The sequence below is a fragment of the Betta splendens genome, chromosome 8, assembly GCF_900634795.4.
Source record: "Betta splendens chromosome 8, fBetSpl5.4, whole genome shotgun sequence".
Classification (NCBI taxonomy): Eukaryota; Metazoa; Chordata; class Actinopteri; order Anabantiformes; family Osphronemidae; genus Betta; species Betta splendens.
The window spans coordinates 1744929-1771480 of record NC_040888.2 but is presented as its reverse complement, the minus strand read 5'-3'; the positions used below and the strand labels follow the sequence as shown (position 1 = coordinate 1771480).

General features: G+C 51.7%; 2 protein-coding genes across 3 annotated transcripts; one reads left to right on the top strand and one right to left on the bottom strand.

The window, feature by feature from the left end:
* Nucleotides 1-945: 945 nt before the first annotated feature.
* On the top strand, nucleotides 946-12071 carry rnf216 (ring finger protein 216). 2 transcript variants are annotated; one of them, XM_029158500.2, is made up of 17 exons: nucleotides 946-1078; nucleotides 1826-1946; nucleotides 2528-2661; nucleotides 2781-4043; nucleotides 4215-4291; nucleotides 4550-4658; nucleotides 4958-5119; nucleotides 5221-5320; nucleotides 5587-5720; nucleotides 5861-5911; nucleotides 6036-6173; nucleotides 6509-6657; nucleotides 6796-6874; nucleotides 9697-9794; nucleotides 10425-10647; nucleotides 11109-11178; nucleotides 11313-12071. In XM_029158500.2, exons 2-17 carry the CDS (start codon nucleotides 1880-1882, stop codon nucleotides 11729-11731), a joined length of 3273 nt encoding a protein of 1090 aa, XP_029014333.1. In that variant the 5' UTR covers nucleotides 946-1078; nucleotides 1826-1879; the 3' UTR covers nucleotides 11732-12071. The 2 variants fall into 2 exon arrangements, with proteins under 2 accessions (XP_029014333.1, XP_029014332.1); XM_029158499.3 differs by having other exon boundaries at nucleotides 985-1946.
* A 2442-nt stretch (nucleotides 12072-14513) lies between these two features.
* fscn1a (fascin actin-bundling protein 1a) lies at nucleotides 14514-23430 on the bottom strand. Its single transcript, XM_029158637.3, has 5 exons — nucleotides 22389-23430; nucleotides 17818-17974; nucleotides 16839-16960; nucleotides 16304-16471; nucleotides 14514-16130 (listed from the first exon to the last, which is right to left on the bottom strand). The coding sequence occupies exons 1-5, from the start codon at nucleotides 23227-23229 to the stop codon at nucleotides 15922-15924; spliced, it is 1497 nt and encodes a 498-aa protein (XP_029014470.1). The 5' UTR covers nucleotides 23230-23430; the 3' UTR covers nucleotides 14514-15921.
* Between the last annotated feature and the right edge of the window lie 3122 nt (nucleotides 23431-26552).

Genomic DNA, 26552 nt, shown 5'->3' with positions numbered 1-26552 from the left:
TGGGAATTAATAATGCTGTCTCCGCATGTCCTACATATTTACAGTGGCAAAACAATGACAGACAAATGATGGAGACCCAAGACTGCACAGCAATAAAAGGTACAAGCTGCGGTTACACTGTGCCACTGCAGTGATATGTTGTAGAGTCTCATGTCTGTGAGAGCAATGACCTGCAGCAGCTCCATCCTGCACTGTGGCTGTAACAGTGTGGTGCTGAAGGAACTGCTCAGAGCCTCTACAGGGTGATGCAGGATCAGGTGGTTATTCTCACACCAGCTCACAGAGTCAGAGATGACCCCCCTGTACTCCTGCTGGCCCCCCTAAGGGACTCCTCCCACTCCAGGTGAGACACAGAGATGCTGCAGGTATGTGATGGATGATGAGCTGGCGTCCACCTGGGTCAGGTGAATAGACAAACTGCAACGGCTTCATCAGGTGGGAGGTTTAGGCCACGGGTCTGAAGTGGTTTGACTCTTTAGGACAGGCTACTTTCAAGCCGTGGGGCAGAGGGGGGTGGGGGTGGCTGGTCTGGAGCTGTGGGTCATGGGGGGGTTACAGTTGGAGTGGAGGAAGGGTAGAGTGAACTGGATGGTGCTGAGGTGTAAACAGCTGCAGCAGCGAGGAGACGACTGGACTGTGGAGGTGTGATGAGGAAGTGGAGACTGGAGGTTGGGCAGAATCACATCTATTGAAGAACAAATTTAATTCATTCGCCATCACCGTGACCCGGCTTATTTACTTCCATAGACATAGATTAAAAATGCAAATATAATACTCAGTCATGACGTAACATTATGTATGTACGAATGAAGTAACATCAGCCACGTTGCATTACTTAAAATCCCTCAAAATGTTCCGTGTGTATAAAAATGCTGTAATTCCTTTCCTGGTTAAGTTTTAAAACGCCGCAGCAGGTCTCTACTGACTACAGTTCCCAGAAAACCACTGGCCTTGCGTAGCGAACGGCTCGGTGCGTGTGACGTCACTCTGTTCTTGTTTTGGCAGTTTGTTTCGATATTCACGGATTGTGAGTCCAGCGAGAAGGCGTTTTGAACTGCTAATCCAACACGACACAGCGGTATCGTATGACTGTGCAGCCCCGTTTGTCCCAGCGAAATGTTAGATTGTGCACATTTGGTTGGAGGCAACGTTATTGATGGAAATCCTAACTAGTTACCCAACAGGCTAGCCTGCTAGCCAAGCTAATTACTGTTAGCTCAGTTAGCTGAGAGCAGTGCTTCTGTGTTTGTGCGGAAATGACCGATTTGTGCTGGATTTCAAACACAGCACCCGAAACCTCGACACTTTATTACAGTGTTAAGGCAAATGTTAAGACGGCGAATCAAGCATTAGTTTTACGAGCTACAATCACAGCGCTGCCAGTTCCTCGCATTGTTAGCGTCTACTGGCAAAATGTGAGGTTTCCAATGATTTATGGTCAACTTCGATCCGATCCACGGCGACCTGAACTTAGTTAGCGAGAGAAGGTAACGGAGCGAGTGCGTCACACTGTTCCAGTGAAGCCAGGCTCGTATCAGGGCAACTTTCTCTCAGCCTGTGCGCGCTGCTCGTAGCTGTTAATTCAGAGCGACACGAATCCGAACCATTCGTTTGTCGTATTTAAAGTTTGAGCTTTTCGCGTTAGCACGCCGTCGCGTACGTGCTTCAAAAGTTGTTGGGTGCCGTTGTGTGGTCAGTGTTTACAGTAACAGGGAGGGGTTCGGTTCCTGTCTGTTACGACAAGTCGTCGGTTTTAAAGCGAAACCTCTGAATTCCAGGGGAATAACAGCACTAACGGCGGCGTTTGTTTGCGTGTGGAGCGTAGATGCTAGTGGTTTAGCAGTGACCGTGTCCGGGAACTGGCGAGTGCTCATTCACGATGGCAGATGGAGGCAGCGATGACGACGTTATTCACCTGGCGAGTTTCAACGTGCACCGCGGCCAAGGTGAGGCGAGCCTTCACGTCCTCACTCATTCACTCATTCACTCATTCACTGTTGAATAGACCCGTCCGTGCTTAGTCAGCCCGTCTGTGTGGGAATGTACGTGTCCTTGGTTTCATTTTGTTGTCATTTTTGATGCAGCATATCATGACCTTTTTGCGTGATGCTGTACTGATTTTTGTCTTGCAGAATATGAATATGTTTGTCTTTGCCTTGAGTGGTGTAAATGAAATCAAAACTGTAGTTTCTGGTGAAAAACGCATCTGTTGAAGGATGCAAATAAAACATGACAAAAATCCTGTTAATGCCTTGCTATGTAAAATGCCAGGGTTCGACCCAATCACCATTTCTGATCTAATAATAGAGACATGTAAAACGTCTTAGATGTTAAATTAGAGCCTTTTTAAAAGTAGAATTATAGTTAGATTTGTCAATTTGTCATATTGAAACAAAATAGACTGTCCAGGTGGGACTGGGTTAAAGTGTGTGTGTGTGTGTGTGTGTGTGTGTGTGTGTGTGTGTGTGTGTGTGTGTGTGTGTGTGTGTGTGTGTGTGTGTGTGTGTGTGTGTGTGTGTGTGTGTAGGCTCCAGTGCCCGCCCAAGGGAACTTATCACCATTTCAGATGACTCCGATGAGGAGCCTGTGGCTCTGGTACCTGGCAGTCCGGTTCTAGTTCCAGATGATGCTGATGATGATGATGACATCAAAATACTGGAGGTGACTGATGAACAGAATCTCTAATTATGAATATTGCAGAGATTTGTTCTTGTCAAAAGTTTGTGAACTAATGTTAAGTTGTGTTTCTTGTGTTAATTAACTTTTCCTTCGCCTCACAGCAACAAACTCCTGCACGAAGACATGTGATTCGCCCTGCAGCCAAATGGAATGGGGCCTGCCGCACCCTTGTTCAACATGTAACTCATAAGAGATCATCGTCGGGGATTTCTACAGGCCACCCAGATCCTGCCCCCTCTACCTCCAGAGATGCCAGCGCCACGTCCTCCTCCACAGCACAGCCAGCTATAAAAACACAGACGCCGGTGCAGTGTAGCTCATCTGGACGCACGCAGGCACAACCGGGCCCCTCGTCATGCTCACTGTCTCAGCCTCAAGTTGACACACACTCACATCCACAGGGCGGCACGCTGGCATGTACTGATGCAGACTCTTCTATCCAAACCTCATCTACCTCCACGAATGCCAAGGCGAACGCCGTCTCATCTAGGTCTCCTACAGTTTTTCAGCCTCAGCCCAGCACATCTGGACTTTCAAAGCCTCAAGCGGCCCCTTCAGCGCACTCATCAGTAGAGCCCCAGGCGAGCACCTCGGCTGGTGCCACAAGGATTCAAGAAAAGACTAGTGCAACTACTTTTACACAAGACAAGTCTCAGAGCAGTACGTCATGGGTACAGCCTGGTACATCCACACAGCTTCTGTCCAGTCAAACCGCACTTCTACGGCCCCCGGTTCTACAGGTCAAGGAGGTGAAGGTAGTTGTTCATCCTCATCACCCAAGCATCCAAGCCTCTACTCTAATAACCCAACCCCAGCTGCATCTCAGGAGGCAGAACCTGCAGCAACCTTTTTCAATTAATGGAATGCAGGGTAACCTCATTCAGATTGAACCACAGCCCCTGGCCCAGGCTCCCGCCCAGCCTCCGGTCCAGCCTCCTCAGCCCCCTCAGGTAGTACCGGTCATTCCCTCTGCAGTGCTCATTGCAGCAGCTCCAGAGAGGTTAGGACCCCAAGAGGCAGGTCACCGGATCATCCTGGGCAGCCAGGCGCCAGGGGAGGCTGTTCCCAATCCCCTGCCACCAGCAAGTGCCCATAACGTCAACATCAGAGTGATTCGTGCGAACTCCAATCCTCCTGCTCCTCCAGTTCCTGTAGCTTCAGTTCCCAACTATGTAAGAGTGGAGGCTCGTGCCGTTCTGGCTTCAGCTCCAAACCATGAAAGGGTCAACGCAGCGCCTGGCTTGGTCGTGGTCCCTCCTGGACCAGAAGACCTTCCCCAAATCGAGGATGCCAGACCTGGGCCGTCTGCGCCACGAGAGCGATTAGAGCAGCATTCCCACATCCAAACCCTGGTCACGGGTGTTGTGAGTATCACAGAGACAACAGGTTCTGCACTTAATCTTCACACATGAGCATTGGAATAGAAAGACACAGAAGCCTCACATGAAATAGTCATTTTACTTGTAGTATGATGAAACTCTTCCTTTGTTTTACTTCACTGACACACCTGGACCTTTTCCCCCTCGTCTCCACAGTTGGATTTGTTTCCTGATGTTGAAGAAGCTTATGTAGCAGAACTGATCCAAACCAATAATGTGAAAGACTTGAATGTGTAAGAAACATGTCACTTTTTTCAGACAGTACATTTATCTGCTGGTTAATTCTTTTAGCCTTTTTAATATTTAGTAGTTTCAGTAAAATACATTAATGCTGATGTTAATTGTTTGTTTTAAATGGCATAATTAATAAAGACATTACATGAAAATATGTTAAGCCACGTTAGTTGCAGGCCTAGTAACATAGTGAGCTTTTTATTTGTATATAAATATCAGGATATTTGCGTTTTAATGTGCTGCTTTGTCGTCTTTAGTATCTGTAACCTCCTGTTGGAGAATTCAGAATATCCAACGAGGGACATGACTGCAGCCACAGCAGCTCCCAGCAGCATCCTGCTGGAGTCTGGAGACGCCCAGGCAGAGGTGTGTGTGCGTGCTTGCGTGTGTGTGTGTGCGCGTGCGCACGGGTGTGTACATGTTTTTCCTTCAACATGGGGACCATAAACCATGTTTTTGCTATCAAGGTGAGGACATTGTGACAACGTGGAGACACTTCAGTCCGAAGGCTTTTTTGAGGGTTAAGATGTGTTTTTAGGGCTGAGGTTACAATTGAGTTTGTGTGTTAAACCTGCTTAAGATGTTTACAGGTCCTTTACTCGCATGCTGTGAAGTTTTACCCTTTGACGACCAAATGTGGGAATTTGTAATTATTCTCTTTTCAGGTTAGCGAAGACCTGTTTGATTACTCCAAGCTGGATCAGGTGGGGCCCGAGTCTATGATGCAGGCTGCGGACCTGCTCATGGCGGATTTCCGCATGCTCAGCTGTCAGGATATAAAATGGGCTCTCAATACTCTGAAGGGACACTATGCAATCACTCGCAAGGTACCAGTGGTCACATGTGCTCTCCTGATCGGAGGAATGCATCTCCAGCTGCTCCGTCTCACTCACCTACTACCAACTCTGGGTCTTATTCTTTCTCTCAGGCCTTATGTGAATCTCTGAAGAAATGGCAGGATTCAGGGAAGCGACGACGGAGCAGAGCCTCATCAGAGCGCTGCTACATTGATTTCCATTTTGAGCATGGTGAGCAACAGTTCCCCCTGTTCAGGTCTCGCATCATGTTACCACCGCGCCTGAAACAGAAACTAAATTGTTTTTTAACCTCTGGACAGTTTTATTTTCCTTTCATCTGCAACATGTTTCAATACTGTCATACCTACTTGGTCTCAGAGCTTCTGGCTGCTAATAGTGCAAAATCACCAGGTGCAGTTGAGAGTGCCTGATCAGATGATTGACAGCCACCCCTGCATTCCTCACTCAGTCGCTTGCTCGCCCCCTCTGTCCACCAGGTTCAGTGAAGTTTGACAGGAGAATGTATTTTTTGGAGAATGACCGTCGCTACTGCAAAACGTACATCAACCTGACGGATTCTGTGCAAAAGGAGATGACGTTTTATCAGCAAAAAGCCAAGGAATGGGCCGAGGTATGTGCAGCAGCAGGTTCAGTTATACAGCAGTTGGCCTGAGTGGAGGTAGTTGTCTTAGCATCAGGAGTCTGTGCTTTTACTCTGACAGCCTTTTGTTGCTCTCTCTCTCTCTCTCTCTCTCTCTCTCTCTCCTCCAGCACGAGGACTTTCTGCTGGCGCTGCAGGTCAATGAAGACGAGTACAAGAAGGTACGATAGGGGCCACACGGGTTCAGGGCAGCGTGGGTGCTGCTGCATCTCCTTCATAACCATGTGACTAGGGCAGGTTTTAGCTGTTTAATACACCGTCTCTCCCGCTGTGGTCTTTGCACAGGACGGTCAGCTGATTGAGTGCGGCTGCTGCTTCGGGGAGTTTGCGTTTGAGAAGATGACCCAGTGCTCGGACGGTCATCTGTTCTGTAAAGAGTGCCTGGTCAAATACGCTCAGGAGGCGGTGTTTGGCTCCGGAAAGGTCCGCACACACACAAATATGGGTCCAGCCGGTTCAATCCTTATAATGTCAGTCAGCAAATCCTCCCTGGGGTTAATGGTTACTCTAAAATGTACATTGTGTTACCTTTGTCTTTGAAAATGTGGACAAGGTTTGTTTTCTGAGTTCTATCAACATGATCCAGGTTATGCATCTGTTCTGACTGATGACGGGAGTCACGTGAACTGCTCTGTAAGAAAGTAAAGGTTTCCTGTTATCTGAACGGCTCCCGGCAGCAGAGAGGCCGCGTGGACCCTGAAGGTGGTTCTGGTTTTACTAGTGATTACTCACTGTGTGCGTGTGTGTTACCGTTGCAGCTGGAGCTGAGCTGCATGGAGGGGAGCTGCCCCTGCTCCTACCCAGTGTGTGAGCTGGAGAAGGTCCTGCCTGAGAACATCCTGTGCAAATACAACGAGAGGCAGGCGGAGGAGGCGGTCGCTGCCACCTGCGCTGATGAGCTTGTGCGGTAAGTTGCACTCGCAGGTCCATTAATCATTCATGTCTGTTAATTTGTGTCCTGTGTAGTCAAACGGGCCTGAGCTCTGTTTCATACACATGCTCTCACCTTCACCTCCTCTTCTTCGTTCCTGTCTGGACTCTGCAGGTGTCCGTTTTGCAACTTCCCGGCCTTGTTGGACAAAGACATGTCTCTGTTCAGCTGTCCCAACCCTCGGTGCCGTAAGGTCAGTCCTACCCTCTTATTTGATTACAGTGCAGCAACATGGCGTCCTCTTATTTGTTCACACAGATGTTGCAGAGACATCATGAATAATTCCTGTTCCCCATGACAGAAAAATGTGTTTACCATAAACATCTCAGTGCAGCTATGATAAGAAAGACAGAGATCAACATAAATGAGAGGAAAGACTGATGAATAGTTTTGAGAGATGATAAAATGGTTCCATCTGGTGAGGTCGCCACCTCTGTCTCCCACTCGGTTTATCTCAGGGCCTCCTCCCTCTGTCTGAGGAATGCAGGGGGAGGTGTTGGCTAACGTCTGCCAAGGCTGCTTCCCGTCAGATCTCTGTTATTTGGAAGACGCACACCACCACGTTTATACTCACTCTCACCACACAAACACTGCCTCTCTTCTGTCTCGATGCGTCCTCGTCTCTGTTTTGTTTAAGCTCCTGTGTCCAACACTCACTCCACAGTTTCTGACTCAACAAACAGACACAAACAGCCGTCTCCTGTCGCTGCATTCCCAGAGCAGGAGCGAGAACTGAAGCTGACTGTGGGTCCATGTACACAGAGACGAGGCCTGTCTGCAGCCGTAAACTCACGGCTTTCTTTGAAGTTGTAATATTAAGAGTGAGGTTCAGTTTCTGCGTTTATTTAGAGCAATTGTTGTAAAACTGTCATCAGTGGAAGCAGCAGCTTCAGCCCATCAGGATGAGCTCATTCTTCTGTTGCACGCGTTCGTCTTCCTTGTCAAGTCCTGGAGCCAGTGTTGCGCAGGGGGCACTGAGCAGCTGACGGCTGAGTCAGCGCGTGTAGTGATCGTAACCACAAACATGCTTTGAGTCCCATGAACGTGGTTTAAGTAACACGCCTTGAAGCGTGTTCCTGTGATACATTCACAGACTGTCTGGTTCTGATGGCGTCTCACATCTGAGTCACTTCTCAGACTCCTGTAGCTGCGACGTGCGTTTTCTTTGCAGATGATGCTGAGATCGTTCCTGCAGCAGTGATGTTCTGTAGATTCACAGCCCTGAACATGATCACACAGCATCGCATCCATACATTTAGATGAATTTGCTAGTTTCTAATAAGGAGCTTCATTGTTCCTCCTGCGATTCCTTCCACTCGCCAGCAGATGGAGCCACAGCAGCTCCACTTCCTTCTGAGGAGCCGCACCCTATCACAAACTTAACAGCATTAGAAGTCAGTGTCTTTTTGTGACCTCTCTCTCCTTCGGTGAAATACAGAGGAAAGCGATCGTGATCTCACTGCGCTTCAAGCAGTTTCTTCCTCTTTCGTGTGTGTAAGTGCCAGGATGTGCTGGAAACCCCCTGAACACTCATCAACACACTCACCACAGTCACTGCGTCTTTTGGCTTGTTACATTGGGTCTCTGGTTCTCATTAGCATCAGCACAGTGGTTGTACATTCAGCCCCTGGGCGGTAGAAGCAGGGAGGGGTCCATTATGTAACTGGCACACTTCTGTCGGCCCACCCGCCTTATTCCACGCCGCTCCTCAATTGGCTGCTGCTGCTTCCTCTGCTTTTCTACTGGTCACACACGCGCCTTCCTCTTTTTCAAATCTGGTTCGTATCAAGTTTGACCCACATCCCACTCCCTCCTTTTCCCGTCCTGCTCCTCTCCCCTGACTCCGTCTGACCTACACTCTCAGCTAGATGCTAATGCCTTCCACATGTGGCTGTGAGGACATTTGGACGGGCCAAATCCCCGCCTGCGAGTAGCGCTCCATGAAAGCAGAGGAATGAATAAATAGGCCACTGTACGTTTGTCTGTGCAGAGCTCATCGTTTCTGATGTGAGTGTCAATCAGAAGCTCTGCAAACAGCCTGAACGGCCTTATAAGGGCTGCAGGAGATGAATGAGGAGGGAAGGAAATACTGGCGAGCGTCGGACTGAAGCAGCTCCTCTGTTGTCACACATTTAAATGAGCCTCTCGGGGGCGAAGGACGTGTCCTCTGCAGGTTTACACGCACCTTCAGCGCTCTCTGAAATCAGCTGTGTTCCTGCAGCTCCGGCTCCATCCGCTCGCTGCCAGCAGGGGGCGCTCGCTCCCCACGCCGCCTGCTGCGTCCTGCTTCGCTCACTGCCGCTGGTCTTTGTGTGATCTGAGTCTGGTTCTCCACCCTGACTGCCCTTCACCTCTGAAGACCGACATTTAGCTCAAATCATGCACCAGAGTTTTATCTTGTATTCACACGCTGCTATTTAACAACTCTCTGAAACGACGTTTCATCTGTTTCCTGTTTGATTTGGACGGAATAAAGGCTCCGTCCTTGATTCACTCAACCCAGCAGCTTATCACTGACGGTGCAGTCTGTTTTTACACCTCTAGTCCCCCACCCTGTCGCTGACCCTGCACAATCACCACTGTCTCTGTGAATGTTGTGTTCGGCTCATAAAGAATAAGACGTTGTTCTCCAGGCTGAGACTGAGGTCAGGCTTGAGGTTGCCATGGTGACAAGGACGGATCAGCTGTCAAATTCCCCACTCTTCAATTTTGAATGAGCGATTCAAATATTGATGGTGACACTACTTAGAAACGGATCCACAGGGGACCTGAGTTCCCGTCTCCTGAGGTGCCTTTGCTTTAATGTCTGGGGGCTGATGATGGAGTTGCTGTTTCTAGGCAACGGAACAGTCGGGGTCTGACTGTAGCTGCACATTTGCAGGGAGGGCCACACCTATTGGTGTCCATGCGTCTCCCTGCAGTGGAGGAACATCCCGCCTGCAGGGCTGCAGCAGAACCAAACTCATTTTACTGATGCATTCGTCCTCATCTGACTCTGCCTCTGTGTGTCTGCAGGAGAGCTGCAGGAAGTGTCACGTGCAGTGGAAGCAGCATGTGGGCAAGACGTGTGAGCAGGTCCTGGAGAGGGACGAGATCCGCATGAGGGTTCTCTTGTAAGTGGCACAAAGAAGGAACCGACTGGAGACCTCAACGCACACACGCACACACGCACACAGACACACACACACACACTGCAGCTTAGTTCTGACACTTTGCTGACATAAGTTGTGTTTTCAGCCTTTTACTCATAATCCTATAACTACATCACTGCAAATGAGTTTAAACATAGCATTCACATTTATAATGTTGTTTTATTTTCATAAACAGTTATTGTCATAAACATGTTCTTCACTTATGGTAAATTTAATTTTAATCGTCCCCTTTCAAGGTGTTTTTTTATTTGCACAGCCACCCCTTGGTTCTGAGCCCACCTGGGTTCTCTGTTCTCTCGCCCGCCCCTTTTCCTCTCTCTCTGAGGATGCTGGGCCGGCTGCTTCCTGTGGCTCTGCTGGGCCCACAGGTAGCACGTCCTGCTTCCAGCCGCTTGCTGAGCTTCCTACTGTCTAAACTGGCTGAAAGAGACAGGAAGTAGGCTGGTAGAGACATCAGGGTCGGGTCTGAGCAGGACTCACCTCATGGTTGTAGCAGAGCTGTCGTTATCGTCCTCTGTAATCAGACTCATGTACTAATGAACTCAACCTGCCCTTCACTATTCAGTCACTGTATGTCTCTGTGTGCTGCAGCGAGGAGCGCATGACGGCAGCTCGAGTGAGGAAGTGCGTGAAGTGTGGGACGGGCCTGGTCAAGTCCGAGGGCTGCAACCGCATGTCGTGCCGCTGCGGCAGCTTCATGTGCTACCTTTGCCGGGAGCCCATCACCGGCTACAACCACTTCTGTCAGCACGCTCGCTCCCCTGGAGCTCCCTGCCGCCACTGCCGCAAGTGCTCCCTCTGGACGGATCCCACGGTAACTTCCAGTTCATTACAGCAGAGCATGCGGGGCTGCATTCAGTCCTCCCTGAGCTTCTGACTCCATGGTAGCTCACACTGACGTGGCAACAGTTAGTCCCCAAACAGTCCAGGAGCTGGAGCTGCTCCCGAGGCTCCACGGAGCCAGAACCAGCCAAGAAATGGAAAAAGAAAGGAATGGTTCTGAACTACAACATTTACTCACTTTAAAGGCCAAGTGTGTCTGCTTCAGTCAGAGCGTCTTTGATATTGGTGTTTCTGGTGTTAGAGGAAAATCTGCAGGTGACGAAATGACCAGGACTCATTGTCATAGAATTTATTACAGACAATAGAAACAAAGTCTCATGTCTTCAGGGAAACAGCTGCTGTGTTGTTTAAAGGTCCGGGTTCTTCCTGAGGTTTAAACATGTGGAGAATGGATGATGCTGATAAAACATTTCTTTGTGTTGGTTCCTGCAGCAAGATGACGAGCGAACCATTCAGGAGATCCAGAAGGAAGGAGAGGCAGAGCTGAACAAGAAATGTGCAGGTGGGTTCAGACAGACGTGACATTTAGATTCTGGGTCGGTTCCTGGCGGTGAAGAGCAGACAGACGAGGGCTGGACTTCAAAGCTGGACAGAATTTCATCTCAGTGACTTTTAAAATCCACCCTCTTCTTTCAGATAATTCAGGGAAGAGAGTCGGTCCTCCTGCAGAGCCCATCGCCGACGCCAAGCGGCCCCGTGTGGGTCCTCCCCCGGAGAACCTCCCCAACCCCAACCCCGCCGCGCCTCCTCCCCCCCAGGCCGTCCAGGCTCCCCTATTCGTGCCCCCCCACCCCGACTACCCTCCCCCCCAGGGCCGGATGGGCATGTACAATCAGGTGATCATGCCTCGGCTGCCCCCCGCGCCCTACGTGCCCCCCCTGCCTCACTTCCCCCCCCTCCACAACAACAACATCCACCGGCGCCGCCACCACCATCACGACAACCAACACCAAGGTAACATGAACATCCACAACCCTCCTGGTAACCTGCACCACCCCATAATGGACCTGCCCATGCACTACGGACCACCATACCGCTACTACAGACGCTTCTAACACTGACCACACACCGGATTATTATTGTTTTGTTTTGTTTTTCATTTTTGCGCGATACCTGACTGGTTCTTTGGTTCTAATAAATATTTGCTTCGCTCATGTCATGAAGTGATCGATTCTTCTATAGAACCAGACTCAAATCAGAAGCCAGAACCTTGGAACACTGACGCCATCCCTGCATTTCATGTTTCTGCTTTGTTTTCCTCTTTAAAAAAAACTTAGAATATTTGCAGTTTTTACAGCTATTTTGGAGAAAATAATAAATGTTAGCAAATCACTGTGTCTTTTGTGTAACGTGGGAGAGACACTGTTTCTAATAAAAATGTTCTTGTTGCCTTGAGATGGAGTCTGTGCGTCAACGCTGAGCTTTTAGTTTGTTCACATCCGACCCCTTTCTCAGTCTCGGGCCGATGAGACCCGAGGCCACGGCTGCTGCCTGTCACATGACTCTGCTGCTGCGTCCAGGCTGCACACAGGAGACGTGTCTGTTCAGAGTGTGACACATGTTGCTCCGTGGCCTCTTGTTTCTACATGTGTGTTAGACGAGCATCACAGCGAAGGCCCGGTTCAGCCCGAGGCTCCTACAGGCTGAATGACAGGCTCACATTCACAGTCATGTGATGATCTGTCGTATTGACACGAGGACGTGTGGGCGTCCAGAGTCAGAAGATGAGTGACAGGTGTTTGTTTAGTAATGAGCTACGAGACCCGAATGAATGAATGCTCAGAATGTCAGCAAACGTCCTCCTCTCGTTGGGGTCCAGTTCCGTCCACGCGTTTGTTTATTACCTCTCTGAACTGTGACCTGGCCGTGTTGGTAGCTGTAGTGATGGATCTGCTGTATTGTATTCTTTTGTAGTCCTTGAAGACGCCCTGGGGACCGACAGACGAGCATGTGGGTCATGGATTACAGCTGCGTAGTATTATAGAGTATAATCTGCTAATGACTCATTTAATTCACGGAACAAAGGACGAGCTTAAGTGACGCAGCGAGGCTCAGAAATGAAGACGTTTCAGAGCCAACGCTCGTCTCAGTCGCTGGTTCTATTGACGGTGCGGATGTTGTTTTCTGCTCCCACTGATCTCACACCATCAAGCTGCAGTAGAGACTCACCGTGCCTTGTGCTCAGTCACTTGATAACATGTAAATGAGTGTTTGGCGTCATGCTGAGCCGGCCCCGCACCGCGGGGGGCCTCACCGTGAGGCCGCATGGTTAAACCTCTGCACAGCAGGTCTGCAGATGAGCCGGCAGCGATGAGCCGGCAGCGATCAGCCGACGCTCTCTGCCATGTAAACAATGAGCTCATTAGACCTGTGCTGCGTCGGCCTCCAGCCGAGGGGTCTCCATCCTCCGAACAAGCAGCTGCTCCGCTCCCTGAGTGGCTTTGGGTTGGAGCTGTGGTTCTGGGTGGACCCGCCCCGACCCGACCCGACCCGACCTGACCCGCATCTCTGCAGCCTTTACGCGTTCACGCTCCGGCTCCGCTGCCGCCGTCGGGACCCGGCGTCGGGCGGCCTTTGGTCCCCAGACGCTTTCTGCTGCTTCACCTCCGCTGGCGTTGTTTGCTTCTGTTATTGTTTGTGTGTGTCTTTAATGAGTGTGTGTATTTTTAATGAGTGTGTGTTTTTCGGGCTCCTCCCACAGTGTTAGACATGTTTCATCAACCTGAAAGCTAACGTGTAACGGGTGCACAGATGTTCTGTGGTGACTGGACCCGTCCCACTGTTCAGCCCGTGGAGTCAAGCTGCTATTCATCCTGCACATCCCCTAAAGAGATCACTGCCCGACCCAGTGACCCACTGACTGATGGAAAAACCCCGTGGACGGATGCAGATCTGATTAGAGCGAGGGGCGCGCCGCAGAGTTTGGCCTGTTTCCTTGGCCGACGCCTGATCAAAGGCGGACGCCCTCATGTGAAGTGGCCCCCGTCCGCCCACAGCCGCCCCACCAGCCACAAATTACCCTGCAGTTTAGGTTTGATGAAGGATTCTCATTTCAGCTCACCGCCTCTCCGCTTTAGAGCGCCCAGCTTCTGTTAGCCGGGGTTTCCATGGCAACAGGGCCACCAGATAGAGAGTGTAGGGTGGAGAAGGCAGCCATTTTGCACATAGCCTCTCGTGCCTCCCTTACCTCCCCCTCCCCCCAGAGCCGGCTCCTCCTGCAGCCTCACACTTTACCCACAACCCACTGCACCAGTTTTTGGGATCTGGGTCACGTCCAGACTGACTCATCTATTCAGGCAGAATTTGTTCAGAGAGGAAACGAGGAGAGAGAAAGGAGATGTGGAAAATGTGAAAATGGTTTAGAGGCGTTGATGTGAGGGGGTGCTTAAGTGGACGAGGGGGGGATTAGACGGGGGTGGTGTGTTTGTTTTGCCGTGTTGGGTGTTCCTCTGGGATCTGCAGGCCTGACGGGAGGGAAACAGATTAGAGGCCTGCTCCGAGGCCCCGTCATTACATTACCGCACAGAACGCGTGTGCCTGTCCTCTCTCTGCACTGGAATAAATGTTTCAGCACAAAGGCTCCATTCAGCCGTCAGGAAAAACTGTGCGGGGTGGAGTGATGCAGGGAGGGACTGGCTGCAGAGCAGAGGTGGAGGAGGGAGGAGCCTGCCAGAAAATGGGCTTTAGCGAAAACAGCCCCATGTCTCTCCTGCGTCTTTATTCATGATGCATATTCATGTGTAGTGCTTTGGGCCGAGCCCGGGTGTCGTGAGCGGTGCAGAGGTTGTCGTCGGGTCCCGGGTCGGGTCCCGGACGGAAACAGAGACGGACACGGGGAGCTTTCTAAATCCCAGTTTTATTGGTCGTTGGACTTCAGGTGAACCAATGGCACGAGAGAGATTAATAAACCCACAATATCCAAAAAATTATACAAAACAATACAAAAGGTTCCAGTTATACAAAGCAAAGATGTGGACTTTTCTTTTAGATTTTATTTTCCTACTGCCCAAAAACTCAGTAAGGCACAGTCATTACCACATGTTTATCCTCACATCTGTTTGTCTGAGCCCTCGTTTCCTTGGAGACTCGAGCTTCTCCGAGGACAACTGCTCCTTTCATTCGCTTCAGATTCTCAACCCTTCGTGGAAAAGAAAACCTGTACGTGGCTACAATCATGCTTCGTGTCACGGGACTGGAGCGGTGACGGGTGGAGGAGCCCAGTAGTTCAGGACCAAGCGCCAGCGTGCGCGTCGCTGTCATGAGCGTGGACTGATTGAAGTGAACACACTTTGCTGCTCAGTGGGTGAACGTGAACGCGTTACGCTCTGTGGAGGAGGGAGGATGAGCAGCAGCGATGGGACGGAGCCAACGACTCCTGCAGCCCATTCTGTGCAACATGCCAGTTAGTAGCACCAGGTTCCAGTTACATCAGCATCAAAGCTTGGTTCTAGATGAAGGCTGTGGTTTGTTTTGGTTGAGGGATGTGAAAAGCAGCTTTCTGAAGCGCTCGGCCTCCAGTCGCCGTGTCCGTCTAACCTCTACCCATGATAATGTCTGTGCCTTGGACGTAGAGAATAAAAATATGCTAAGTTTCTTTCCAGTTAGACGCGAGTGCAGTGAACATACGCACCGTTTTTATTTTTACTCTATTTTGTTCTTAGGAACAATAGGTTCAGCGTGTGGAGGGGATGAGCACGAGTGGTTTGACTTCCTGCGTCCTGTTTGCTCCAGGAAGTCGGACATCCCGCCAAGCGGAGAACACGGCTAGAACAGCACAGGACACCGCTTTACGTTTCAATACTTTACAGGTGGGACGAGGGGGGTGCGGGGGTCACGTCATCTGTGGGGAACCGCGAGGCCTGATCCTGAAAACCCACGCACTCGACCCGGGCTGAGGAACCCGCTTCCACACGAGGAGGGGCTCTGCTCAAACACAAGGCGAGGACAGAGCGACTGACAGGTTGAGCAGCAAACCGGCCCTGGAGCAGGGAGAAAGTGCACGGCTCCACGGTAACTATGGCAACAGATAAAGGTCGACACTGCAGAACAGAGCTGGGAAAGGAGGTAGGAAGAATAAAAGGAAGGAAAGGGAGGCAGGAGAGGGAGAGAGGCTCTCCTTCCTTCTTCTTCTGCCCTTCCTGTTCTCTGTGCAGTTCATCAACATATAAAGTCAGGACATGATATGAGGGAGGGAGGGGGGGAGGGGGAGGGGGGCGGCGGGTGCGTGGGCGGCCTCGTTCACCCCTCAGTACTCCCACAGCGTGGCCGCCTCCAGGTCGTCGGCGTTGGCCTTCAGGACGCCGGCGTGGTCGCCGCGCAGGTACTTGCCGTCGGCGGCGTGGCGCACGGCCAGCTTGTTGTAGTCACAGAACTCGAAGAGGAAGTCGACGGGCGCGTCGCTGCTGCTCACCACCGACTGCTCGTTGCCCACCATCCAGTACTTACCCGTGGAGTCTGCAGGAGGAGAGAGGAGCAGCTGTGAGCTGTGGAACCGTCAGACGGAGAATCCTGAATGCTGTGACGTCCCACCGCCCACTGACGCCCCCCACCGACCGCCCGCCAACCTAATCCACCCCCCCAACTGTTCACCGGACCCCCCACCCCCCAGCGACCGCCCACCCACCCACCTTGCAGGCTGTAGGCTCCGTCCCTGAACTCCAGGGTGAAGTAGTCGTAGGACGAGCGGTTGGAGTCCAGGGTCCCCGTCACCTTCCTGCAGCCGATGAAGCCGTGCTCCCCGCGCAGCACGATGATGGGCCGGTTGATCAGCTTCATGATGAACTCCTCCGACTCGCCTGCAGAGGCAGGAGGGCGCGGCTTATTCAGTGACATATTCAGACGTGAGTCTGCAGCAGAGGCGCTCATTTCAGAACGCGTGAGTCAGATCTGTTGACAGGAACTGCAGCTCAAAGCAGAAGAGTCCGCTTTGAGCTGCTGGTGCCGTTATCAGGGAGCATCAGAGCAAGTGCTGATCTGACAGGGGCTTAATAAGAGCTATGGTGGGATTTTGCCCACTCAGCAGTTTTTAACATGTTTCCAATCAGCATAATTAGGTTTATGAAGAATGAGCTGAACAAACAGAACTAATGCAGTGGAGCCGAGTCTCCAGCGACCGGCTGCTGACAGGAACCTGCTGGTTTCATTCACTGAGGAACCACTGACCGGCAGCGTCGATGGTGGCTGCTAGCTGGCCGTTCTTCTTGGCGGCCACGTATTTCCCATTAGCGGCTCGGAGAGTCAGCCTCTTCCCACGCCACTCAATGTCGAAGTAGCAGTTCGCCGACCTGTGGATGGAGGGAGAGTCAGTTCACACGTCCGTCACACACGCAGCAGCAGCATCAACAGCTGGAACAGCTGTGGCTCAGACTCCCAGCAGCTGCTTTGGCTGTGGGTCGGTTCTGAGCAGGATCCGCTCCCGGTCTTTACTCAAGGCCAATCAAGGAGCTCGATGAACCGTCCACTACAGAGGAGCTGAAACCTTCATGGATTAAAACCCGTCTTTGCTTCGGTTATGTGTCTTAGAGAAGCTCAAACACTAAGATGGCGTCTCTTCAGCCACGAGACTGAGCAAGGAAGCATTTCTGAGGTTTGGTCTGCGAGGAGCGGACGGGTCCAATCACAGGAATGCGACACAGGAATGTGATGCAGTTCCTGCAGAGCAGTCTGCCGCGTCGCAGACACGTCCGCTCACTCTTATCTTGACTGATGAGAAAAGTCTAGCGTTAGCGTTAGCGTTAGTGTTAGTGTTAGCGTTAGCGTTAGCGCAGAACATGAGTCTCAAACCGGCTCAGACAAGTGTTGGGTTCTTAAAGGACTGACGTTAGAACGTTAATCACAAAATAATGACTGAGCGAAACCAGGGCACTAGAAATCACAGCTGCTACCACATCCAGAGGGTCAAAGGTTAAAGGTCAACAGCCAGAGCTCAAGCTAAACAACCATTACACATTAAAGGAGAATTCACTCCCTACAGTTTAAAGCTTCGCACAAAGGCAGTAAATCAGCAACGGCACCAGTCCGTCACTCTTTACCCCCCACTCATAAAAAGTGTCACAGCTCCCGTTACCACAAAGTTCTACAGGCTCGGCCCGGTCTCAGGTTCCCTCTGATCAACCCGCAGCGGAGCAGGTGAGGTGCTTACTTTGTGGAGGCGGTGCACTGCAGGCCTCCGTTAGCCGTCAGGGTCCAGTACTTCCCAGCCGCGGTCCGAAACGCACACTTCCTGTTCTCACGGCAAATCTCCACCTGGAAAACCTCCTGATCGCCTTCTTCGTCCTGATTGGCCGACAGGTCCATGCCTGAGAGGGAATGAGACGGGGGAGAGTTAAAGAGGTGGTCACCACATCTGAACGTAAAACTAACTCTAAACGGCCTTTGAAGCTTAAAAGGACCCGACAAATGTCCTCCCATCACCTCCCACTCGCTCTGATCAGGACCAGACAAAATAAATGTGCAACACAAGACCCTCGGATTAGTGAGGATTTCACACAGCTGCACACTCGCACCCCCCACCACACGTCCGTCAGAGTCCAGGCCTCAAGGACCCGCCGCCACGGTGGACGATCACAAGGCAAGTGAAGGAAAAGAGCTGGGATCAAAACGGGCGACAGAGAGGTGGAATCTGCAGAACATGCAGCTAAAGTCTGGAAGGCTGAAGTGGGGCGTTCAGGGAAATCAGGGAAATGTCCAGTGTTTGCTTTTAAAGTCTGCAGCAAATGTGCAAACATCATTTACGTGTCATTAGAAGCGCTCAAACACAACAAAGAGTCAACTGTAGGATGAACTCATGCAGTAACACAACCCCCCCATATACACAAACACACTTAATGCACCACAAAGCTGCTATTGTACATGATGAGGTCATGATGCCTATAGGCTCAGACTCAGGCCTATAGATGAAGAGATGTGTTTGTGACATCGGAGTTCAGTTCAGTCTCGTCTCTCAGATCAGTTTTATACACACACACACACACACACACACACACACACACACACACACACACACACACAGACGTGAACAGCATCGATCACTGCAGCGTCCTGCTGCTGAAGCTGCTGTTTCAGGATCACACGAAGCTTTGTGTTCTGGTCGAGTCCAGCTTCCAGAGTCGCCCGGGCCTCTGCAGAAGTATGTGGGGACAAACATGCGACTGAGGAGGAGAATACGCGGCTGTAATGGGAAGCACATGGTGAAGGCGGAGCAGCTTCAGCTGCAGCAGAACCGGGTTTGATGGAGGCTGTGACTCTGCAGCAGAACCGGGTTTGATGGAGGCTGTGACTCTGCAGGATCGGTCGCTGCAGCAGGACAGAACCAGGAACTCAGACCGGAGGAACCGGCTGCTTTGAGCAGATGTGGAGCTAGAAAGGTTGCGGTGCGTTCAAAGTCATATGATAATGTGACTGATTTCCATCCATGCGGTGACTTGAAAGCTGGAAATAGAAACCCACGGAGCAGAACCGTGTTTGTTGTCACGGTGAAGTCAGCGCTTCAGGGTTAAATGCAGAAGTCCTCTATGAATACCTCCGGCTGTTTGGATTTCACTACATGAAAATGAAGCCGGCCACTGACAAAATGCAAATTGTGCGTTCAGTGCAGTGAACCGTGACCTTCAGCTGATGGGACCGCATGAAGGGTCGGTGACCCAGAGGTTCTGCTGGACCTGAGGTTCTGGGGTCAGGAGGCAGCGATCTGCTCGTCTCACACATCAGCCGCCGAGAAGAGCTACGGAGCCCACACCGATCAGAACCTGTGGAGCTTCACCCGCGACCCAGTTGGGCTGCATCTGTTTCCTGTGACACCAACACATTCACACCCACAGGCTTCAGTTCCTTTAAGTCGACTCAAGCAGCAGCAGAAGCCTCCGACCACATGCTGCTTGTGAAAACAACCTCCCTTCTCCGTCCACGTTCAGCCCGACGGCGCCGGGCTCAGATGATGCGGAGCAGCACAATGGCACCAAGTGTGTGTTTGTGTGCGTCTCCCATTGTGAGGCGGCGAGCAGCTGGGGCTCAAACAGGGAGCCACACCATCAGCCTTTGTTCTGATCCAAACACACGATGACTGGGCCCGTCTGCGCGCTGGACTCACAACACAACAAAGGAAGCGGGTCACAGCGTCTGTGCCCGAGGACTGTCCCAGATCTGAGCAGTTAAAGGCCACTAACATGGAGACGCACCCGGAGCCGAGCCAAACGTTGGAGCCCGGCCCAGAATAAAGCAGAGGCTCCGGTCTCCGTCTCAAAGGACGCACAAACCAATCGCTTCCTCCCCTTTGACTCGTGGATGAGGGCTGTGCAGGGATTAGCGCAGCAGCAGGGTCACGGTCGCGTGTGCCGTTTCCTGCCAGCGGGGGTGAAGGCTGCAGCGGGCCCAGAACCAGAACCACGGCCAACACCACTCGGAGCGGCGTTCTGGTCTCTCTTCAGCACAGGCTGCATGTGACGTGATGATGGATGCTCAGCGCCGACTGGCGCCGGCGCCTCCTGGGTCATTGACTGTGAGCACAGACTCGCTGTGGAGCCGGACCAGTGAAAAGCAAACGGGTTCCATCAATGTCCAGTGAGGAGGAGGGGAACCAGTGGCAGAACTGGGGATCGGTCGCATTAGACAGACAGCCTGAATGGACTCAACACGTCATTAGCAGCTAAGAGCCACCGCTCCAGCGCACGAAGCGCCAGAGTCCATTTAGAGTCCGGGCTCTTGGGAGCCGGGCTTCACAACGAGACCGGGGTCCAGAGGAAATGAGCTGCCGACGCACCTCTGGGGAACATCTGGCTGAGACACGCGTCAGTCACGACGGTGCATCCAGAACTACAACAGGCAACCGATCGGCCTCAGACGGACCAGAACCACGTGGTTCCGGGTTCGGGCCGCTTCTGCCAACGTTTGCAGCTGTTCTTCGGAGTCAGACCTCGTCCGGCGCCGGCAGCTGCTGAGCTGACCCACTTACAGCGCCCACCACCAGAACCGCTGGCTGCCAGCGGACGAGCAGCCGGGCGGTGCCGGGCCGCGGCAGAGCAAGCGTGGGCTCAAAAACATCTGGAGCTCAGCAGCTAATCCACACCACAATGAGGGGTCCTCCCCCAGAGAGTCACATCCTGTGTCTTACAGGTCTGAACCCTGGAGCCCTCGGGCAAGGCACTGGACACTGGTTAGTGATCACTGGCCAGGGTCCAGTTAGAAATGGTGGATCCTCTGAATCTGATCAAATCTCAGCTCAGCGATTACTAAAGTGTAATTCCTGCCTCCATCGCTGAGACTCGGTTGATTTGTACAGATCAACGCCGGGACTCTTTCCACACGGAGCCTTTGGGCTCAGCATCCGCCGGCCTCCATTTTGTGCCGGAGTCCGAGCTCTGCACTCAGATGGAGCGAACGTGAGGAAACGTCGCAGTGAAGTAAACAAAGCCGCGCTCAGGGTGCGACGTGGAAAATCAGAGGACCGGCAGAACCGCAGCTCCTCCTCAGCACAAATAGAGCTTCGACAGCGTCAATTACAGCCGCCGCTGCCTCGGCTCCGTCCAAAACACATTGACCAACGATCAGGAATCCTCATGGTTGCAGTCTGTGATCGTTTAGATTTTACAGCTCGAACAAACTCTAATCAAACATCTGTTTGAGGCTCATCAGCCTGAGGGACGCCACCGCTGAAAGCCTGGAGCCGTGGGGGAGGGGAGGGGGAGGAGGGGGAGGGACGGGAGGACGGGAGCCGTGACAGAGATGTGGGAAGGAACAAAAGGCACCAGGGAGGAGGTGAAAGGAGGAGAGGAGGAGAGGGGGGAGGAGGCGAGAAGCACACGCGCTGATCTAATCTGGAGCCAAACGCGTTTAGCATTTTAACGGAGGCCGTTTCCTGTGAGCTGGAGATGCGTATTCTGCTTCAGCCTCTGAGCTCAGCGCTGTTTAGCATGTGAAAGCTGCCACGCGTGCACACGACCAGCGCCAACGACGCCTTGTCAGAGGCCTGTGGACCTCAACGTGTGCTACTGAGTCATCTTCACATGTGGTGTGTGTGTATGTCTGTGTGTGTGTATGTCTGTGTGTGTGTGTGCGTGTGTGTGTATGTCTGTGTCTGTGTGTGTCTGTGTGTGTGTGTATGTCTGTGTGTGTGTGTGTGTGTGTGTCTGTGTGTGTGTCTGTGTGTGTGTCTGTGTGTGTGTGTGTGTGTGTGTGTGTGTGTATCTGTGTGTGTGTCTGTGTGTGTGTCTGTGTGTGTGTGTGTGTATCTGTGTGTGTGTGTGTATGTCTGTGTGTGTGTGTGTGTATCTGTGTGTGTGTGTATGTCTGTGTGTGTGTGTGTGTATCTGTGTGTGTGTGTGTGTGTCTGTGTGTGTCTGTGTGTGTCTGTGTGTGTCTGTGTGTGTGTGTATGTCTGTGTGTGTGTGTGTGTGTGTGTGTATCTGTGTGTGTGTGTGTGTGTGTGTGTGTGTGTCTGTGTGTGTGTGTGTGTGTGTGTGTGTGTGTGTGTGTATCTGTGTGTGTATCTGTGTGTGTGTCTGTGTGTGTGTGTGTGTGTGTGTGTGTGTGTGTGTGTGTGTGTGTGTGTGTGTGTGTGTGTGTGTGCGAGCTGCAGGGGGGTGCATTGTGACATTCCATCACTTTAACCCTTCCATCACCAGCTCTGGGATGAAACACGCCATCACTCGCGCGCACATCTGCTCTCACACGTCACCCACGCCCACGGGCTGGACCCCCACCCGCCCCCGCACCCACCTTGCCGGGTGGAGACGTTCCTCTCGTTGGCAGCGGTCAGCACCACCTGCGGGTGGCTCTGCTCCAGCACGAACAGCTCGTCCTTGCCGACGCGCGCGCTCTTGCCGGACTTCATGGTACCGGTGGGCCCGGACGGGGCCAGGTACCTGCCGCTACAGTCCCTGAACGCCACCTTGCCGGAGCGGAACTCCAGCGTGTAGCCCGTGCTCCGGTCCGTGGTGGCGACCAGCGCGCCGTCGTTCTTCAGGAAGCGGTTGTCGGAGGTCTGCAGGTGGTACCGCTGCTCGCGGAACACGAGCGTGATCATGGAGTCCACCCCCCACGGGACGTCCCGGTCGATGGCGATCTCGTCCACCTTGTCGCTCAGGTGCGCGTACCGCTTGCGCGTCACGCTGAAGATGTTCACCTGCGGGTGCATGGCGATGTGCACGCTCCATTTCTCCGCCACGGACACGGTCTGAGCGAAGCAGATGATCCGGTCCTCGGTGCCGCCCAGGTAGCGCCCGTGCGGTTCGGACTGCAGGGACCAGCGGCCGTCGTCATGGGCGGTGATGATGAAGCGGCACTCCGGGCCCGGGGTCTCGGCGTCCCCGGTGACGTTCCCGTCCTTATCGGCAGCGATGTACCGGCCCAGATGTGACTTGAGTACGAACACGTTCCCGGTGGAGTCGTCGCCGCTCTGCTCCAGGGTCCAGATCTGCTTCTTCTTCATGCTGGTGGCGGATGCGTTGATCTTGAAGCCGAACGTCTCCGCCGTGAGGTATTTGTTCCCGCAGTTGATCAGACCGAACTGGATCTGCAGCATGTCGCTGGTTCCGTTCGTCGCGCCGTTAGTTGTCATGGTGGGTCCGGACCGGTTCCGTGTGAGTGGGATGAGGGGGCGGTTCTGCCAGTGACTGAGCTCGCGGCTAAAAGGTGGGATGCTCCGCTGCGTCGCGTGCTTCTCTTTGTTTGGGGAGCGTGCGTCGGTGGCCGAGTGGGAGACTGTGTGCGCGCGCCGCCGGTCCTCGGTGTTCTGTCTGTCTCAGCAGCGCGAGCCCGCCGCCACAGCTGCAGCCTATATAATCATCAGTGACGTAGCGCTGCAGGCCACGCCCCCACCCGGAGACGGACACATACATGAGTTGAGGTTTAGTTTCGCGCCTCTGCTGATGAAACTAATGAAACTCAGCACTATCACTTATTAATTAAGCATGAATAAACCAGCTGCAGCCTTAGTGATATTTACAAACCAGTAAGTCAATAATTAGCCTAAAATATAATATAATAAACTACAGGAAGTTCACTTATTGTAACAAGCAACCTATAAGTGCATCATGGTGAGATAATAAACCTTTTGACCCAGAGGCCTGATGGACGTGGAAGAGTTATTACAGAGTCTAAAGGTCTTAATTCTCTTTAATACAGGAACTTACAGTTGTTTGAGCAGATGAACTGAACCCAACCAGCCTGTGGTTGTTTTGATCCACTTCCTCCATGTTCCTTCTTTTGCAGATACAATCAAATGAAACACACGAAGGCCTGATTTGAACCACATGATAACGTTTTATCGCCCTCATCTCGGTTCCTGCTGCAGACCCTGATCTGATCAGTCCCACTATTCAAATCATGAGGACAGAGTGCGATGCGTGCGCACACAAAGCTCCATTCATGGCCCGAGAACTCACATCAGAGGGCAGGAAAGGCCCGGCTCCACAAACAAAGAGGCCAAACACCACGCTGGCATCTTCTCAGCCAGCGTGTGCACGCGCCGTGCACACACACGTGCACGTGTACGAGCTCACATCAGCAGCAGCTGTGCACGGATGCGCCTCTTTTGAATGCACACAAGCAAAGGTCGGAGCGTGTGGCTTGTGTTTCATCTTTGTCCGCGTGAAGCGGTGAGTGCTCAGCTGTGTGTGTTCACAGGCAAAATAAGTCCTCTGCACACACACACACACACACACACACACACACACACAACCTCTGTCTCCATGCAAAGTAAACAGACCAGCGACACCGGATCGGCCTCTTTGTCGCATTGTCTGCTTTATCTACAAGACAGTAAAAGATTGTAAAGATATTATGTTCCGCTTCATTAATGTGCTGTTACACATACAATGACATAAATTCACATAAAGTAGTTTATGGTTTCTCATAAAACAAATCACTGTGATACAACAGTGACTTGTCTGTTTGTTTAATGTAAGTATATAACCTCCTTCATTTACTTTGGGCACTTTGTGTGTGTTTTGATGCGTCTTCACACTCTGGTGATGATGCGTTTGCTTCTTCCTCCACATCATTAGATATTTTTAATAAATAAATCATATGATTGTTATAATACCATCAAGCCTTACTCTTCCTCAGTCTATCAGTGAATCAGGGAACGAAACCCGACACTGAGGAGTAATTGAATCAGTGCTGCTCTTTCTCCAACCACCGACAGAACATCTTCAAAGAATCAAATCAGCTGCAAAATCACATTCTAATAACAATGCGTCTGTATGTTTGAGTGCTTTGTTAAGTAACAAGCACGAGTTGTCGAGGTTTTATTGCAGCGCAGACGCAGGCACGTGGTTTAACTACATGCTGAGCTCCTGAGATCCACATTAAACACTGGGGTTCTGCAGCGACGCTGGGAGAGTCTGTGATTTGGGGCTGATTGATCAGGTCCAGTGCAGCAGCATCAATTCTCCAGCTCCCTAAAGTGCTAATCCCTCAGATCCTCTTGTGTCAACGGCAGCACAAATTAACCAAAAGCACTCAGATGAATAATTGATTCCGGTTTGCTGTGGCCTGATGGACAGTCAATAGATGCTCTCTGTGTGGGCTCATTGGTCTGGAAACGGCTTCGCTATGAAAACCTTCATTATTTTACATTATTATTTTAAATGATAATTTGACTTGGAGGTCGGAGGTCCTGATCTGACTCAGGATCTGTGGACAGAAGGATGCTGAACAGATTGTGAACATCTCCTGAGGCAAACTGTGTAAGTGATATTGACAGGAGGCGAAGGTGGGACCACCTGGACCACGACTTAAAGCACCAACTGTTGGTGCCTCTGGAACATTCATAATTCCACACGGCCTTAAGAAAACACTTTATTGACTGGAAGATGAGCTAAATATGCAACTTCATGTCTCCTGTGACCAGGCCATCGCTGGAAATGAGTCACTCTCTAATTATGGATCTGTTAAAGAGATTTTGTCCCTGCTTCATGAGGCGATTGGTGGGTTTAGGTTGATGATTAGTGACGTTTCCACATCCAGTGTGAACACACACAAAGCACACAAGGCTCTGGAAAGGTCCCACTGCGCTGTCTGAGGAGCCACAAGAGCAGCAGAGGGGGGAGAGAGCTTTGTTCAGAGCAGCCCTGAGGACCGTCGCCATGGAAACCGGCCCTGTGTTTGTTCGCCGATGACGGACGGATGGGCAGTCTGCTGCAGCGACACACACACACTGACACACTGACACACTGCTGCAGACGCTGCACTGCGTCTGGACTCGCACCCTCGACCAATCAGCATCCGTTCACAAAACACACCTCTGCACCAGAGCCAATCAGGACTCCTCTTAATCTCCTGCGCAGGAACATCCACCAATCAGGAAACACTGTCCAGATGTTGTGCCAACCAGAGGCTTTGGGCTTTTGGGTTTTTCTTTTTTTAAACAGAGTTGTTTTATAAGAGGTCTGATTAATGCAGCGGCCACATTTCCTTCCTCTTTGTTCCCAGCTGCATCTGTGGCAAAGATTCTGCTTTTAGTCATGATTCACCAACAGCATTTCAAAAGAAGAACAGACATGAGGAAGAGAAGAAGAATGAGTTGTGTGAGTTAGAGGGAGCCCTGGGTCCTGGGGCTGTGACCTATATTCTGTGTGTGTGTGTGTGTGTGTGTGTGTGTGTGTGTGTGTGTGTGTGTGTGTGTGTGTGTGTGTGTGTGTGTGTGTGTGTGTGTGTGTGTGTGTGTGCAGGAACATCCCCTCACGCTGGCCCAGCTTGAATTGCATGGTTTATGCAGACATGGGTCCACAGCAGTTTCATCTGGATCAGGACGGTCAGACTCAGATCTGTGCCACCTCTCCTGCATTAACCTACTTTCCCCTGTGAACATGGACGCACTAAATAAATGAATGGATGTGCATGGCTGATCAGTGTTTAAGTTGAGCTGTCCTCAATCTG